At 48.2% G+C, this 15,526-nt stretch overlaps 3 protein-coding genes across 4 annotated transcripts; 1 reads left to right on the forward strand and 2 right to left on the reverse strand.

Moving 5' to 3' along the window:
* Window positions 1–507: 507 nt before the first annotated feature.
* On the reverse strand, window positions 508–7,233 carry LOC108152370 (mediator of RNA polymerase II transcription subunit 1). Of its 2 annotated transcripts, none has more exons than XM_017281652.2 (4): window positions 7,006–7,232; window positions 5,654–6,940; window positions 3,461–5,568; window positions 508–2,333 (listed from the first exon to the last, which is right to left on the reverse strand). In XM_017281652.2, exons 1-4 carry the CDS (start codon window positions 7,043–7,045, stop codon window positions 1,059–1,061), a joined length of 4,710 nt encoding a protein of 1,569 aa, XP_017137141.1. In that variant the 5' UTR covers window positions 7,046–7,232; the 3' UTR covers window positions 508–1,058. The 2 variants fall into 2 exon arrangements, with proteins under 2 accessions (XP_017137141.1, XP_017137142.1); XM_017281653.2 differs by having other exon boundaries at window positions 1,975–2,328; window positions 7,006–7,233.
* Window positions 7,234–7,701: 468 nt separating this feature from the next.
* On the reverse strand, window positions 7,702–9,481 carry LOC108152351 (asparagine--tRNA ligase, cytoplasmic-like). Its single transcript, XM_017281622.2, has one exon. The coding sequence runs from the start codon at window positions 9,416–9,418 to the stop codon at window positions 7,769–7,771; it is 1,650 nt and encodes a 549-aa protein (XP_017137111.1). The 5' UTR covers window positions 9,419–9,481; the 3' UTR covers window positions 7,702–7,768.
* Window positions 9,482–10,491: 1,010 nt separating this feature from the next.
* LOC108152353 (ORM1-like protein) lies at window positions 10,492–11,393 on the forward strand. Its single transcript, XM_017281625.2, has 3 exons — window positions 10,492–10,760; window positions 10,818–10,969; window positions 11,035–11,393. The coding sequence occupies exons 1-3, from the start codon at window positions 10,584–10,586 to the stop codon at window positions 11,168–11,170; spliced, it is 465 nt and encodes a 154-aa protein (XP_017137114.1). The 5' UTR covers window positions 10,492–10,583; the 3' UTR covers window positions 11,171–11,393.
* The last annotated feature ends 4,133 nt before the right edge of the window (window positions 11,394–15,526 follow it).

Raw genomic sequence — 15,526 nt, forward strand, 5'->3', positions numbered from 1 at the left:
CTGGCGGTTATGAAATTTCTGACTTGTCTTCCGCTGCCGGGGAGCGGAAATAAAAGCAAAACGTTAACGGTACGCTTACCGTTACGTTGCCACTGAAATCAGGATACAAGTGTGCGTGCGTGTGGGGTTCTAGGGTGGATCAGGACACCACGAACACATGTTTCCATTGCTGGCAACCCCGGCAATGAATTTGTGTTTCCATCTCGCTGACTTCACCATGATGGTTAACCGCATCGTTGATTTGAGGGCGTGGAGTGTCATTATATATTTATTTTGTTTTTCGGATCTTCTGCGTTCTTTGACGCGCCGAGACAATTAAAAATGGGCAACTCAACTTATTTGCATGTCATGAAGAAAGGAAGAAATTGATTTCTTCATGAACAACACACATATGTACATAATCGTATGTCTTTGAATTGCTAAAGAAGATGCTTAATATGCTTATATGCGATTTCTAATCGCTCAACAGTAAGAAACGGTCTTTGCTTCCCAGTAAATATATGTACATTTGAAGTCTCCAACTGAATAAAAATATTTATATTTCTATACGAATTATATTTTACATAATATTTAGAGCGATCGGTCCACACACACAATATCTTATCGCTGTCAATAAATGTTTTCCTAATACATTCTGTAAATCAAAGTTTAACATAAGTTTTTTTTCCTAGACTTTGCATCATTTTACAAACAGCACGTGATAATCTCTGAGATTTTGTACCAAAATTCTTGTGTCGCCCTATTTTGAGAATAAGAAATCCGTAATAAACTTATTAGAGGAAACTGAATATTACAAAATTATGTTGCAACTGTTCAATTATTTTCAGAAATGCAGATGCAGGTCGTGAAATAGGAGTACAATGCTATATAATATACGGTTTACGGATTAATTTTGGAATCTATTTAAAATGTAAGTGTAATGAGAACATATTCTATAATCATAAATACGAGAAAGAGTATTGTTGCAGCTTAATTGCTGAGCCTAGCAACCAAACGTTTCCACATAAGATATCTTTTAGTTTAGCTTTAAATAAGAACAACAGGAACGTCGAAAGGTGTCACTCGCCAGCCAGGCTGGCCAGAAGCTCCTCATCGATGCCATCTCCAGAGGGCATTGGCGCCGTGGTGCTAAGGTTCAGCAGCAGATCGTTGCCTGGTGGAGGCGGTGGTGCCGACGGCTTCGTGTCCGGATCTGGCAGTGCACTGGAAGTGGTGGCCGAGACAACTGTCGAAGTCGCTGTTGTCGAAGTCTGCTCAGTGCTGCTGGGTGTGCTCCGTCCACTGCCACCGCTCCCGCGCTGTGATAGTTTGGGTATTTGAAACTTGTTGTGCAGTCCCTTAATGAAGCCCTCCATGCTGGCGGCCATCGTGGGTGATGCATATTGTAGAATGGTCATCATGTCGGTGTGATGATCAAACCGAGGCGGCGGCTGGGACATGGAGCCAGTGAGAGCTGCTGGAGACACGGCTCCCGATGAGCCCCCTCCACCCGCTGATGAACCTCCTTTGCGTGGAGCACCTCCTGCCCCACTGCCGCTGCTGGCTAAGCCTCCCATACTGGGACGACGCCTGGGGGCATTGTGCTCTTGGAAGGAATTGGTACTATTGCTTTTAGTCAGCAGTACACCACCGCCGCTGGCAGATCCGCTGAGCTTGCTGCTTAAGTTGCCCGACGAGTTGGCCTTCTGAAATAGATGCTTGCTGTAGGAGGAGGAGGCGCCGCCGCTTGTTGTCGCTCCTCCTGTGGACGCGGTGGCTTTCTTGGACGCAGGTCCACTGTTCACTCCGGGCTTGAGGCCCGTGTGCTGCTTTTTGGCGTAGCTCGAGGAGCTAGCCGAGGCTGATGCACCGCCACTCGAGCCACTACTGGGGCCCTTTGTCTTCCCCATGCCAATGCTTGAGGAGCTTGCGCCGGAACTGGAGCTCTTGCTGCTCCCCGTCTTGTTGATGGTCAGCTTGAGGCCTTCCTGGCTGCTGGGTTTCACCATATACTCCGAGGATGTTCCGCTTGTGATGTTGCTTGCACCTCCGTCGCTACTGCTGGCCCCGCTAGTGGCCAAGCAGCTACTAGGTGGCGCTGCTCCCGGCTGCTGCTGTTGGAACGTTGCTGGTGCTGCTGCTTGTACTGGTGCTGCTCCCGCTGATGCCGCTGGTCCCACTCCCACTCCCACTCCCGCTGACGCTGACGTTGACGGTGCTGTTCCCACTCCCTGTCCCAGTCCCTGTCCCTGTCCCTGTCCCAGTCCCAGTCCCAGTCCCGTTCCCGCTGCTGCTGCTGTTGCTGTTGCTGGGATTGCTGTTACTAAAGCTGCCGTCGACGTCATCAAACTAACCTGACAAAGTAAGCATGGGGTGTGGTGGTGTGTGGCCGTGTGCGTGCGTGTCATGGCGGAGGAGCAAACACAAACCAAAAACGAACCGGAAGAAACACAAAAATTATAACAATCAAAAACGAGGAACCAAATTATGAAAATTGTGCAAAAAGAGTTTGTATGTTTTTGGGAAGAGAGTGGAGAAAAAAGAGAAGAGAGAAGAGAAGCAGACCCCGTTAGTAATTCGCTTAAAAATGTAATAAGCTTTTAAGTACCACAGCAAAGGCATTGAAGAATACAATACTTATTTACAAATCGAAAAGAAAGTCTTTTCAAGCCAAATGCTCTACTGAGGTCTGGTTATAATTGTACGAGTATGGAATGTAAGTGAGTGTCAGTTCAGTTTCCACGGAAATAGCTAGGAATCATAATTTAAAATACAAACAGAATACGTACTGAGAAACAATACAGAAGCAAACAATATCACGTGTACAAACAAAAGTTTTAAATGCAGCTGCAAATACACCATTACCACCAGATCGGAAACCAATCTAAACGTGCACAAAATCTAGTCATTGCTACAACGATAACCTAGCGCGGATAATATGTTTTAGTGGAAGAAACATGCAGTTGCTGGTGCCGAACAAAGCAAACAAAGAGCTCAAAACATTCGTATAAATACTCGTATCTACGTACATACGTTCTTAGTGCAGGATAAAGAAGGTTAGAGGGTTGCTTGGAGGATCTGGATTCTGGAGACAGCCCCATAACCATAACTACATTAAGGGATTAAATAGAAAATAAAAACGGATGCAGGATATGACAAAAAAAAAGGATAATTTGTATATATATATATATATTTACAAAGATTAAGCAAAGAAAAACTAACACACAAACAACTAAATAATAATTATAATTATTTCAACTACAGCAGAACTAAAGCGAATACAAATCTTTTCACAATTATATCATATATAGATACACGCTTGCATTAGTTTATGGATACGTTTAAGGATTTAGTCTGCATTTTTTTAGGACAAGTGCTAGAGAGCCAACTACGGGTTAGGATTGGAGGCGGAGCCGGAGCCGGTGTAGATGGTGGGAGAGGGTGTGGTGTGGAGGAGCACTTATAATGAATACGGACTTACCGCGCCTCCCGCCAGGCCCTTCCGCAGAGCACTCAGTTCCAAGGCCGAAGCACCTGTCACTGCTCCCGCTCCTGCTCCCACCGTTGCCGCCGCTGCAGCCACCGCTGCTGCTCCTCCAGCTGCCGCATAGCTGCCCAAGCTGCCGCCAGCTGCCAGATGCGACAAGCTGGCCACAGATGATTTGAGCTGCTGCTGTTGTTGCTGCTGTTGCTGCTGTTGGGAGGTTTTCAGAGCCGCCACAGCAGCAGCTACACTGGCGACAGACACCACACTGGCTGGAGAAACACCACCGACGCCGCCGCTACCACCGGAGGGGCCAGAAGAAGCACCCGACGACGACGAGGGTCCCGCGGCTGAAGATTTCTCCTTTTTAATGCCCGAGCTGCCGCTTTGCTGACTGCTGCTTCCGCCGGCGCTGCCGCTGATGCTGCAGCTGCTGCTGCTGCTGCTGCTGCTGCTGCTACTGATGGCGCTGCTCAAGGGAGGAACAGGCGGTGGTGGTGGCGGTGCTCCAACGCTTGCAAAGGAACGCACCAGACTGGGATTGGCGCTAGCTCCTGTCGATGATCCTACAGACGCTGAAGGAGGAGGGCCTACGGATGACGTTGATTTGTCACCCTTGGGACTGAGGCTAGTTCCCGCTGTGGCCGCACTCTTCAGAGTGGACATGCTCGGCTTCCCCGAGGAGCCGTGCTTGGGCGAGTGCGTCCCAAACGGCGATTTGGGACTGTTCGAGGCGGTGTTGTGCTTGGGGCTGCTGTAGACGGGCGAATGCTTGGGACTGGGACGTGCTGGGGGCACGCCAGACAGTATGCCCTGCCCGGATCCACCAGCCTTGGGTGAGGACGAGGGAGAGGAAAACTTCCTTACCACGCCCCCGGTAGCCGAGGCATCTCCCCCCGCAGCTGGAGAGTTCTGTCGGGAGTATATCTTCTCAGGGGGTCCCATGGGAGAATCATCGCGTTTCTTCTTGCGCTTCTTCTCCTTCTGTGTATCTGTGGAGGATGAACTGCTGCTGCCGGTGGAAGATGTGGAGGAGCTGCTGCCTCCGCTGCCGGCTGACGAAGACGAAGCGCTGGTGCTGCTTTCATGAGGGCGCTTCGTGGCTATACTTACCCCGGCAGGAGCTGAAGAGCTGCTCTTCTTGGACGATTCCTTGGCGGGGTCCTTGCCAGTTATCGGAGTTATGGTAATGGTAGTGGGTGCCGTTGTGGTGGTCGCACTTCCACCGTCCCGAGTTCCACTGGTCTGGCTCTGTGCGTTTAATGGTATTATCTCTATGCCACCTGTACGCTGAACATCCACTGTTGGAACTACTCCGCCAACACTGCTTCCCACGGGACCCCCTCCTGCTCCTCCTCCTCCTGTCTTACCGTCACCTGGTATGGGAGTTATGCTGACGCAGTGCTTCAGATTCGGTGTTTTATCCTTCCAAATGTTCTTATACTTGTCGGCAATCTCATGATCAGTCGCCTTGGCCGCCGCCAACACGGTGGATGAGCTGCCGGAGCTGCCTGAGTTGCCCGAGGACACAGGGCCAAGGGCTGATTGAGGATCCGTTTCACGCTTGAGATTTATTAGGCCGGCAATGGCTGCCGCTGCCGAGGTGGACGCCGCAAAAGCATCTGCCAGGGAGCGCGACTTGGCTTCCATTTTGAGGCTGTTGGTGCTGGTGAAGCCTCCGCTGGGCAGGCTGCCATCCAGCGAAGGTCCCGCTTCCATGGCAAATTGATTAAAATTATGGGCATGAGCAAGTCCAGTCCCGACTCCGCCTCCGTTGCCTGTTCCAGCTCCTGCTCCGGATCCCGCACCAGCGCCTGCTCCAGAACCAATCACACCGTGCAGCTTGAACTGATGCTCCTCATCCCAACACTTGAGCAGCTTGTAGATGACCATCGGGATGGAGAGGACCTTCCGCACAGTCCGAGTCAGCTTTTGGGAGAGCACCTCGTACTCGTTGTTCAAACAATAGATGCTGCATGTGGCCTGGCCATCCTCCAGAAGAAAATCCACTGTGGCCAGCGACTCCTCATAGGGGTGCTGCAGCTCCACAGTGATCTGGTTGAAGGAAACGGCCGTCACCTCCAATATCACAGTGCTATCCATGTCTTCACCGAGAGAGAGATAGAAAAAAGAGAAAGAGAGAGCTACGCATGAAACAGAGCGTGACAGAATATATAGAAAAGAACTCACCATTGTACTGCTTCTGTTGTTCTCGCACACAGCTAGCGAGCAGCGTGTAGAAGAGGGCCTGCTTCTTCAGAAACGTCATTATCTTGGGTACCTGGGCAGGCTCTGTGAAGGGAAGGGAGGATATCAGTGCACCTTGCAGCTTGCGATTGTCCGTAAAGAAATAGCAGTGCGTCTCCTTGGGCAGATTGACATAGAGGCCTCGCTGGGTGTTCTTTATCGCCTGCTTAGAGGCGGTTTGCACAATCAAATTGAGCACAGTGGCGACTGGCGGCGAGGGTGCTGCAGCCATGCCTTCCACGCCTGGCAGACCTAGACCCTTGAGGGTTTCGTAACACACGGGCATCGGCTTGTTTAGACGCAGCACATATGTGGCCGGCATCAGCATAGAGTTATTTTGATTGAGCTGCGCATACGTGGGCAGCTCCAGTCCTGTTTGAGGATCGCGACTGAAGCTTAAAATGGGCATAATCTGAAGTTTGTTGGCCGAGGAACCCTCCAGGTTAACGGTGGCACTTAGGCCGTGGCTGCTGTGCATCACCTGATCAATGCTAAACTCGCTGCTTGCCAACTTCGATTCGCCCTCCGCGAGGTGGATGGGCGGGCAGAAGTAGGTCAGCTTCATGGGATGACCGCCGCGCCGCTGCAGCACCAGACCAACGGCAGAGCTGTTCATGATATCGTAGCTGTCGCCGGTGCGGTTTTGCATCTGATGACTATAGAGACTGTAGATGTCCGTTTCCATGGCCTGCAAGGCCACAAACGCCTTCTTCTTCACTTTTGGCTCGGCATTGAGTTGGTAAATTGAGGACAGACCCTCCAGCTGGACGGTGAAGTCGGCAAAGTCTCCGGACTTTAGGCATTTCACCAATTCACTCGATTGCTGCTCTATTTTGCATTCGTGATGCACCTTGACGTCCGACAGATTACCACTGGCGTCGAGAAGAATTTCCACATAGAACATATCAGTGGAAATGAACAGAAGCTGCTGATCCTCCATGAACTTAAGACCCAATTGCCGGGACAGGCTTTCCAATCGCTCCACGAGACCATGCCTCGAGGTAACCTTGATGTAATGCTGAAGCTTGTCCAATGCCGACTGCAGTGTTGCCTTGCACAGCGGATCCAGTGCATAGTGCTTCTCAATGAAATACATTCTCACCGACTTCTTGATCTCTTCATAGGTTTTCGGCTTGTTCCGGTACTTTGCTCTCAGTTTCTCCATCATGGTCTCCTGTTGGATTTGCCTATTCTTCTCCTCAATGCTGGGTATATGACTACCAAAGCCACCTATGGAATAGTTTCCATCACATTCAGTATTTTTTCAATTTTCACATCGGCGTTATGCCACTTACCTCCCGCCCCAACCGAGCATTTTGCATTTGTTCCACTCATCTTTTTTATGTCTGTTTTCTGCTTTTTTTATAACAACTCACTCAATCATTTGTAAACTATCATTGAATCACCTTATTGTTACTATCATAGCTCTGCATATATGTACATATACACTATTCTCCGTTTTGCAAAATTTAAGCCATGCCGAAAATTTTTTCAACGCAAAACAACAAAATGGCCATTAGTGTGACCGCGGGCTCATTGTCTGACCCTCAGAAAAATACCAAAATATACCGCCTCGTTTTGAAAATATACCGTAAATATACCGATGAAAAAACAAAACACTCCTCTATCAATAACCAGTTGAACAGCTCGAGCTAATCCGAGGAAAATATACTGTTCGTATACCCCATTTCTTTTTATTGATGTTAGCATCCTGCTATCCAAGCTGACTTTAAACCCAGTTAATAATGCATTTTTTCTTAAATTGGCATGTTTTTGAACTATCATGCAATTATCTGTAAATACAGATATAGATATATGTACATATGTACTTATATACAAATTTCTTAAAAATTTAAATTTCTTTCTGAGAATTATTAACACTCAGAATATTTATTTTTCATTATATACATATGTATGTTTGTTGCGTATAAGATATATGTATGTATATGCGTATATGCGTATATACATATATGTATTAATATATGTATATGTATATGTGTATATGTATAAATATGTATGTTCACTGAATTGCGATGATACATATATGCATTTTCGGAATTAGGGCCTGCATCTGTCGAGGAAGCGTGGATAAAGACACACCTCCCGAATGTGATAGCGGTTAAGCAGCCAGCAGAGGAAACGCTCCAGGCCAAGACCATAGCCGCCATGAGGTATTGTTCCATAGATCCTTTGATCGGTGTACCAATAGTAGGGAGTCGGATCGATGCCCTCACGCTTATAGCCGTTCAACAATTCCTCGCTGTCCCAAATCCTCATCGAGCCACCGACAATCTCACCCACGTTTGGCAGCAAGACATCCACACTCTCGGTCAGCCGCTTGTCCTCCGGGCAGCGGGACATGTAGAATGATTTGATGGCCACGGGGAAGCGACAGAGTAGAATGGGTTCGTTGATGGTATCGGTCATCTTGCGCTCGGGGGCCTCGGGTATGTCCTCGCCAAACTCGTAGAAGGTGCCATCATCTTTGGTAACGTTGTTTTTCTTCAGCCATTCGATAGCGGCCGCGTAGTCCATGCGACGGAATGGCTTCTTCGGTGGTTTGAAATCCGGGTTGAGCTCCATGACCAGGTGACCATATGGCGACTTCAGCACCCGATCCACAACATCGCAGACCAAGTCCTCGAGGCGATCTAACAGATCGTCGTAGCTAATGAATGGACACTCTGCCTCAACGTGGGTGTACTCCGCCAAGTGTCGGCGCGTGCGACTCTGCTCGGCCCGATAGCTCTGGGCAATAGTGAAGACATCGCCCAGGGCGGGCAGACAGGTTTCCAAGTACAGCTGCGAGCTCTGGGTGAGGAAGGCCTCCTCGCCAAAGAACTGCATCTTGAAAAGAGTGGAGCCGCCCTCTACCTGTGTCTGTACCAGTGTGGGAGGCGTCACCTCGTTGTATCCGCGATCAAAGTAGTGGTCACGGAAGGCTTGCATCACGACGGATCGCATCTTGAGCACCTTGGAGGTGTTCTCGCCCCGAATCATAATGTGCCTGTTGTCCAGCTGCACGTCGGGAAGAGCCTCCTCGTTGAGAATTGCATCGGCTCCACCTGGAGGAGCCAGACCAATCAGCTCCCAGTAGTCCACATGCAGCTCATGGCCACCGGGTGCTATCTTCCCCGAAGGCACCGCTTTCAGTATGCCATAGAGTACCACGGAACTCTCGGTACTCAGAACCAGGGCTTGGTACGTTTGGCACAGCAAATCAGTGAGCACACATTGCAGGAAGCCGGTGCCATCTCTTAGGGTCAGGAACATCAGCGCCTTGCCCTGCCGCCGCAGTCGGTGCACCCAGCCAAATATCTTGACGCGAACTCCCCGGGATTCCGTTCCTTTTGCGATCTTAATTTTGCGGGCCTTTGGCAAGCTTGCATCTTCTATAATCCTAATTTTTTTCGCCTCCTCCAAGTTCAGTTGGCGCTTCTCCGCGTCCTCGGCTTCGCGGAGCTCCTTGTCAACATTCTTTTGGCCATCGCGTTGCAGCACCTTCTGGATCTTCTTTAGCTGAGACTTGGCAGCCGGCTCAAAAACCTTAGACGGCTCCGAGCTATCCACATAGATGGTTTCGTAGGGCTCCTCACTGCCCGCTAGCCGCATTGCATGGAGAACCGTCTTGAAAGGCTTGCTCTGGGTACCGTTTCCGGACTCGTCGCTTCCCCGTTTCTCAGATGTATAGATTCCACTTGCACTCATAGTCGTCGAAGTTTCCCAAAAACTACCTTCTACTTCAGAATAATGTTTCACTCTGCACGAATAGCTGTGCTTGAACTGCTTATATATCTGCCTGGCGTTCTTGATAACGACTCAATGACGCAATAGGCATTGCAAAATTTCATCAGCCAATTTAAACACTTTTTTATATATCGGTACTTTCCCCGAAAATGTTATCTGCTTTTAACGTACCGATAATGCTGGCTACATGTGTACAATCACTAACCATACAGTATATATGTATGTACATAGATGTTCCAGTTCATACCACGAAAGCGTCACACACTGTACCCCAGAGTACCGAAGCGTCATCATGAGAGAGAACGCAGAGAGAACATCTTTGCATGTGTTAGTACACACTCAGGTCTGGTTCTGTTTTGCCTCCAGCATGTTTTAGTGCATGGGTGCACATGCATTCTCACGTACTTTGCGTGTGTGTGTTTATAATCAACCTGCTTAAGATAAGGAAATAAATGTGCAATTATATTATTGTAATATTTTATATTTTATGGTATAAATCAAACAAATAACAGCTTTTATTTTATTTCCTGCGCCCTAGTGTACCATACCCCCACCCACTGCCCATTCTTCATTTATTTTGTGGCGGTAGGTCAGTTCATCAAAAGACCCAAAACAAGAACCAAACTCAAATTTCAGTTCTAGCGGCCAGCAATACTAAACACACACACGCAAAGTACGTGAGAATGAATGTGCAACCATGCACTAAAACATGCTGGAGGCAAAACAGAACCAGACCTGAGTGTGTACTAACCCATGCAAAGATGTTCTCTCTGCGTTCTCTCTCATGATGACGCTTCAGTACTCTGGGGTACTGAACGCGCTAGCCAGTGTGTGACGCTTTCGTGGTATGAACTGGCACATCTACATATATACTGTATGGTTAGTGGTACAATATAGAAGAACATATGGATATATGTAGGTGAACGATTGGTCGAAAATATGTCTTTTTGGGTAATGTTTGATATTTAAATTATAACATAGCACAAAATGTGCTGCTGGGCGCCACAGGGCTGCTAGAACCTATCGATTATCGATTAGACATCAGAACACATCATCGCCCAGAACACAAAACAACTTGTTTACGTTATAAAAAATTTATTGACTCGACTATTAACTATCAAATTCGATGACGAGTATTGCCGGCGGTCACGGGGAGCCAAACCCCAACAGCTCCTGGTTGAGTGCACGTGGCTTTTGGCTAGCGTACTTCCTTGGTTTATTGTCGATTCACTTGATAGTCTTATCTGTGCCCTTTGTCAGTATTTCTTGGGCCTGGACAGCGACTAACCTGATACACAATGCGGTAAGACAATATATCCTCCGACTTTGGTTATTTTCTTAGCGTTCATTGTTTGCACAGGCCCACTTGTACTTCTTGCACATCATTAAGGGAGCTCCTTGGCTGAGCATTGAGAACGACCCGAGCCGCCGCTGGACACATTGGGAGCAGATTGACGACGGCATCCAGATGACTACCACCCGAAAGTTTTTAACAGCCGTCCCTATTGTGCTGTATGTGCACCCGTTTCTTAATGAAATACAGTTTGGTATATTTAATCTGGCATTTCTGCTTCCAGTTTCCTGCTCACCTGTCTGTACACCCGCAACAGTACCGAGCACTTTATAGCCAACTTTGTGTCCCTGGTTGTCGTCACGCTTCCCAAGCTGCCTCAGTTCCATGGCGTGCGTTTGTTCAACATAAACAAGTACTAGGAGCCAGGTGCTCAAAGCGCATTTATTTAGTTCTTAAAAAGTGTACATACAAATATTCGTATATCCCTAAAGTTATACATACATATTTATGCTCTGACGACTTCGCTCTTGACCCAATCCTTATGTATGTATGTATAGAATGGAGGAGCGGGCAGAATTTTCAGAAAATTCTATATTAAAACTAGACATTAAATTGGATTGTAAATCTAAATTTAAACAATAACTGCTTTACTTAACTTAATTGTAGAATTGCTTCTGGAATGCAAATTCTTGGATGATGTTTCGGTTCCGTCGAGGATTCCCATTCCATTCTTGCTGAATTCGGGGTCGTTGACGCAACCAGAGCATTTAGGAAGCTGATGCTTTCGCACGAAGCCGTTCATTAAATTTAAAACAAATGGCGCGCATAATTCTACCGTATTACACTTGTTATGGGCGGTTTTGGAGAGAGCCGATAGGTATCAGGGCTGGAGAAGAAAGAGACAGCGGCATCTACAGTGGATCCTGGGAAGCAGTGGCAGAGTTGCGTGGGAGAAAAGGAATTGGGGCGAGGAAGAAAAAAGAGAGAGTTTCCGGTGGAGAATAGTGGAGGCCGCACGTGCCCTGAAAGAAAAAAAGAAAACAAAATCGGTGATCGTTGAGACGACGATCCCACCAAGACATCAGCGGCAGGCATCAACATCAGCAGAAGCGGCGGACATCGGCAGCAGCATCCCGGTACTGGCCAGGCCGGAAAACTGATGCGAGAACCGTCCGCGGAGCACCGGCACCAAGGAACCGTCAGCGGAGCACCGACTGGAGACACGTTTCTGTCCCCACACACCAGCCCCCCCCCCCCCCCCCCCCTCCCGGGGAAAGAATCCGGACTTCAAAGCAGAAATACACACACACGATTCACACACACCCACCTTCATCCACACACATCACACACAACCCACGCATGTATACCCTCATTCATAACACATCACATAACATCACCACATTTCGCACATCTACACCCGTCCGACCCACAATTAAACAATATATCACGATCATATAAAAAAACACCACGATCAAACGTAAACATCAGCAAGCATCAGGAAGCAACAACTTTTATCAAAGGGGGCTGCCAATTCGGCCGAAATAGCGTTTATTTTGTTAGTATTTTTGTGCTAGTATTTGTTTCCTTTATATAAACCTAGATTATTAATTAATAATGTTCAAGTTAAATATGAAAATATAATGGATATAAAAATGAAAATTTGAAAAGAGTCATGAGTGAATAGAAAACGGTAGTTGGGTGGGACGAGAGCGAGAAGAAGAGCGGGACCCTGAATATGAAAAGGGAGCGGATTCAAAAGGTGGCGCTCAAGGAAGGGTGGGACCCTGCTAGGGATAACGAAACCAACTATCCCCGCTGACGAAAGTGCCAACGAGGACAAGTCTGCCCTATAAATTAGATTTGTTTTTCTTGTGTTTTTTTTTGTTTTTTGTTTTGTTCAATCCGTCTCCTGGCTTATCGGGTCGGAAACACCCCTGACTTCCCCGTGAGCTAGCTGGGAACGATAGGCCAGGGTGGCAAAGAGGCGGATCATAACAAATGGCGCCCAACGGTAATAGAAGGGATCGATCTTAAACGCGAGTCTTAAAGACCCGGTGTAAAATGGAACCCTGGTAGAACGAAACTCAGCCGGTCCGCGAGCCGGGAATAAATCCTAGCCGTCGTAGCCGCTGAGATGAGTAGAAGAGAGGAAAATGGACATGGTAGTTATGTGTCGGAGGTAGAAGGGAAGGAAGTGTGTGTCCCGAGTTGTGGTCCAGGTATTACCAGGTGGTAGTAGCCTCGTTGTCCGACTCGTGGAGCTCGCTGTCTGGATCTGAAAAGAGGAAGAGGTGCCGGAGGATCTGTCGAGTCGTGGTCTGGGTTATGTCCAGAGGCATTAACGTCGTTGTCCGATTCTGGGGGATCCACGGTGATCTGAGGGAGGAAACAGCGAAGGGAGTTGGCACTTAGAAAAAGTAAGCGAAGGTAAATAGCAAGGGGAAAAGAAGGGAGTCCGCTCACCTGCAAAACAATTAATGCAGTTGTCTCTCGTCCCACCAAACAAATTAAAGGTGAATTTTTGTCTGAAGCAGTTTGGGAATTATATGTTTTTTTGTTAGTGATTTACTATTGGAAAGCCGAAGCAAGAAAACCCAAAGGGAAATCATTTTTTTTTTGAGGACTGACGATCCTCGCTAGCATTGTTTGGAAGCAATTTTAGAAGTAGGCATTAGGCAAGTCATCGGAAAAAGAGTTTTTGTTTGGGAGAGGAAGTATTTAGTTATTTAGTGTGGCATTTAGATTAGGTTTGCGTACATTTAGATGTAGGTGTTTATTTATTTGATTGAATCAGTTTGGATATTTAGATTTATCAATTTATTGATTTAAATTAACCGATGTATGTATTTAGATTTATTTATTTGGTTATCTAAACATGGAATTAATTATTCGCTTATTTATTTATTGCACTATTTATTTATTTGTTTTCTCGTTTCGATTGAAGGTATTGAGGATTAATTAGCCAGGAACTAGGTGTTTAGTGGAGTAGGGTAGTCAGATAATAAACAATCCAATTTATTTATCACCAAGATAGTTAAGTAGATAGGGAATAGACGAAGGAAAGGAGTACGTTAGGAAAATTGGTTGATGAGTGACCCGGAGATTTTTAAAGGGTCGGGAAAGACAAGGCGTAGCCCAGAGGCACAGCGCAGGTACCAGCCGTACAACATGCCGACGACTCGGTCCCAGGACGGTAAAGCCGGCAGTAGGCCGGAAGAGCCGTCGCAAGTGGCGGAAAACGTACATGCGGGGTTGTACCAGGAGGACCCAGAGGCCGGAGCGGTAGGAGGTCAACAGCGAACCCGTAAGGACCTGGTGTTACCGTCCGAGTTAAGCTCAGCCGTGAACGCAGCCTTAGCCCAAGCACAGGAGACCTACCGAGCGTCGGGTAGTAGGCGCAGGGAAGATCACAAAGTACATGAATTGGATGCGAACACTCACGACCCGGAGGAACAGACCGAGGCATTGGATGCTGTCCATAGGACGAGGGAATCCGGAGGCGACAGCACCCAGCTGAAGTGCTGGAATTGCGCTCAGCCGGGTCACACCTATTTTGAGTGTGAGTCGGCCGTACGTAACCTGTTACAAGTGCGGGCTGGCCGGGGTCATCCTCCCTAAATGTCCTAAATGTCGGCCGGGAAACGCGAAAAGGAGCACGACGCAATTGGAGGAGTCGAGTTCCACGTCGCCGCGAAGCAGCCAATAGATAGGCCCTCCAACGTTAAATTAGATACCCCTAAGGAAAGAAGTAGCAATAAGAATATTTACACTACCATATATAAGGTTAACCAAGCGGTATTACCCGATACTAGATGGTCCGAGCGCAAGCCGATAAAGGAAAGACAGCGGCAGTACGAACAGGCCAGGAATCGGATAATGGGGGACGAACTCGATGAGAGTATCCGAATGGGAGCAGTCAGAGCACAGCGGGCTCGGGACAGGTTTCAGGGGCGAAAGAGAAGGCGGCTCCAGGTGTGTGCTGCAGTCCACTCGGCAATTCGTCAGGATGACAGGCCATTCGCACGAGTGAAGTTGGGCCCGAGGACGCTGATGGGACTACTGGATACAGGGGCATCGGTGAGCCTTCTGGGGAAAGGTGGCCTGGAACTGATAGGAGAATTGGAGCTGAAACTTCAAGACATAAAGAAATTCTCAGTACAAACAGCGGGCGGCACTCCTCATAAAATACTGGGACATGTGTCGACAGTAATGACGTATGGAGGCCAGAAGCAGACTATGGAGTTGTTCCTGTGTCCCTCGCTGAAACAACCGCTGTACCTAGGGGTCGATTTCTGGCGGAAGTTTGGTCTGGCTCCGCATATAGTAGGCCTAGAACGACACAAGGAATTAGCCGAAATTGATGCTGAGGTGCTGACTAGGAGTAGACCAACGGAACCGCACGAATTGACGCACACGCAGCAGACACGTCTGGACCAGGTGAAGAACAACTTCAGGGCATTCGACACACATGGTTTGGGAAGAACGACGCTCGAAAGGCACGAAATTCAATTAATCGAGGGAGCCGTACCCGTAAAGGAGCGATTCTACCCGGTGTCTCCCGCGGTGCAAGAGCTGTTGTTTGCCGAGGTGGACGAAATGTTGCGCCTCGGAGTCATCGAAACCAGCGAGAGCCCGTGGAGCAACCGCGTGACGCTGGTACGTAAGCCGGGAAAAAACCGATTGTGTCTGGATGCGCGGAAACTAAACAAATTAACCGTGAAGGATGCTTACCCGCTGCAGAGCATCGAGTCAATTCTGAGCCGCGTAGAGGATAC

Source organism: Drosophila miranda, chromosome XR (assembly GCF_003369915.1).
Source record: "Drosophila miranda strain MSH22 chromosome XR, D.miranda_PacBio2.1, whole genome shotgun sequence".
In the NCBI taxonomy this organism is placed as follows: domain Eukaryota; kingdom Metazoa; phylum Arthropoda; class Insecta; order Diptera; family Drosophilidae; genus Drosophila; species Drosophila miranda.

Coding starts and splice junctions, on each gene's coding strand:
- LOC108152353 (XM_017281625.2), top strand. CDS start 10,584: ATGACGAGTATTGCCGGCGGTCACGGGGAGCCAAACCCCAACAGCTCC. Junction 10,761..10,817: donor CTAACCTGATACACAATGCG/GTAAGACAATAT, acceptor TTGTTTGCACAG/GCCCACTTGTACTTCTTGCA. Junction 10,970..11,034: donor ACAGCCGTCCCTATTGTGCT/GTATGTGCACCC, acceptor TTCTGCTTCCAG/TTTCCTGCTCACCTGTCTGT.
- LOC108152351 (XM_017281622.2), bottom strand. CDS start 9,418: ATGAGTGCAAGTGGAATCTATACATCTGAGAAACGGGGAAGCGACGAG.
- LOC108152370 (XM_017281652.2), bottom strand. CDS start 7,045: ATGAGTGGAACAAATGCAAAATGCTCGGTTGGGGCGGGAG. Junction 6,941..7,005: donor ATGCTCGGTTGGGGCGGGAG/GTAAGTGGCATA, acceptor ACTATTCCATAG/GTGGCTTTGGTAGTCATATA. Junction 5,569..5,653: donor ACAACAGAAGCAGTACAATG/GTGAGTTCTTTT, acceptor CTCTCGGTGAAG/ACATGGATAGCACTGTGATA.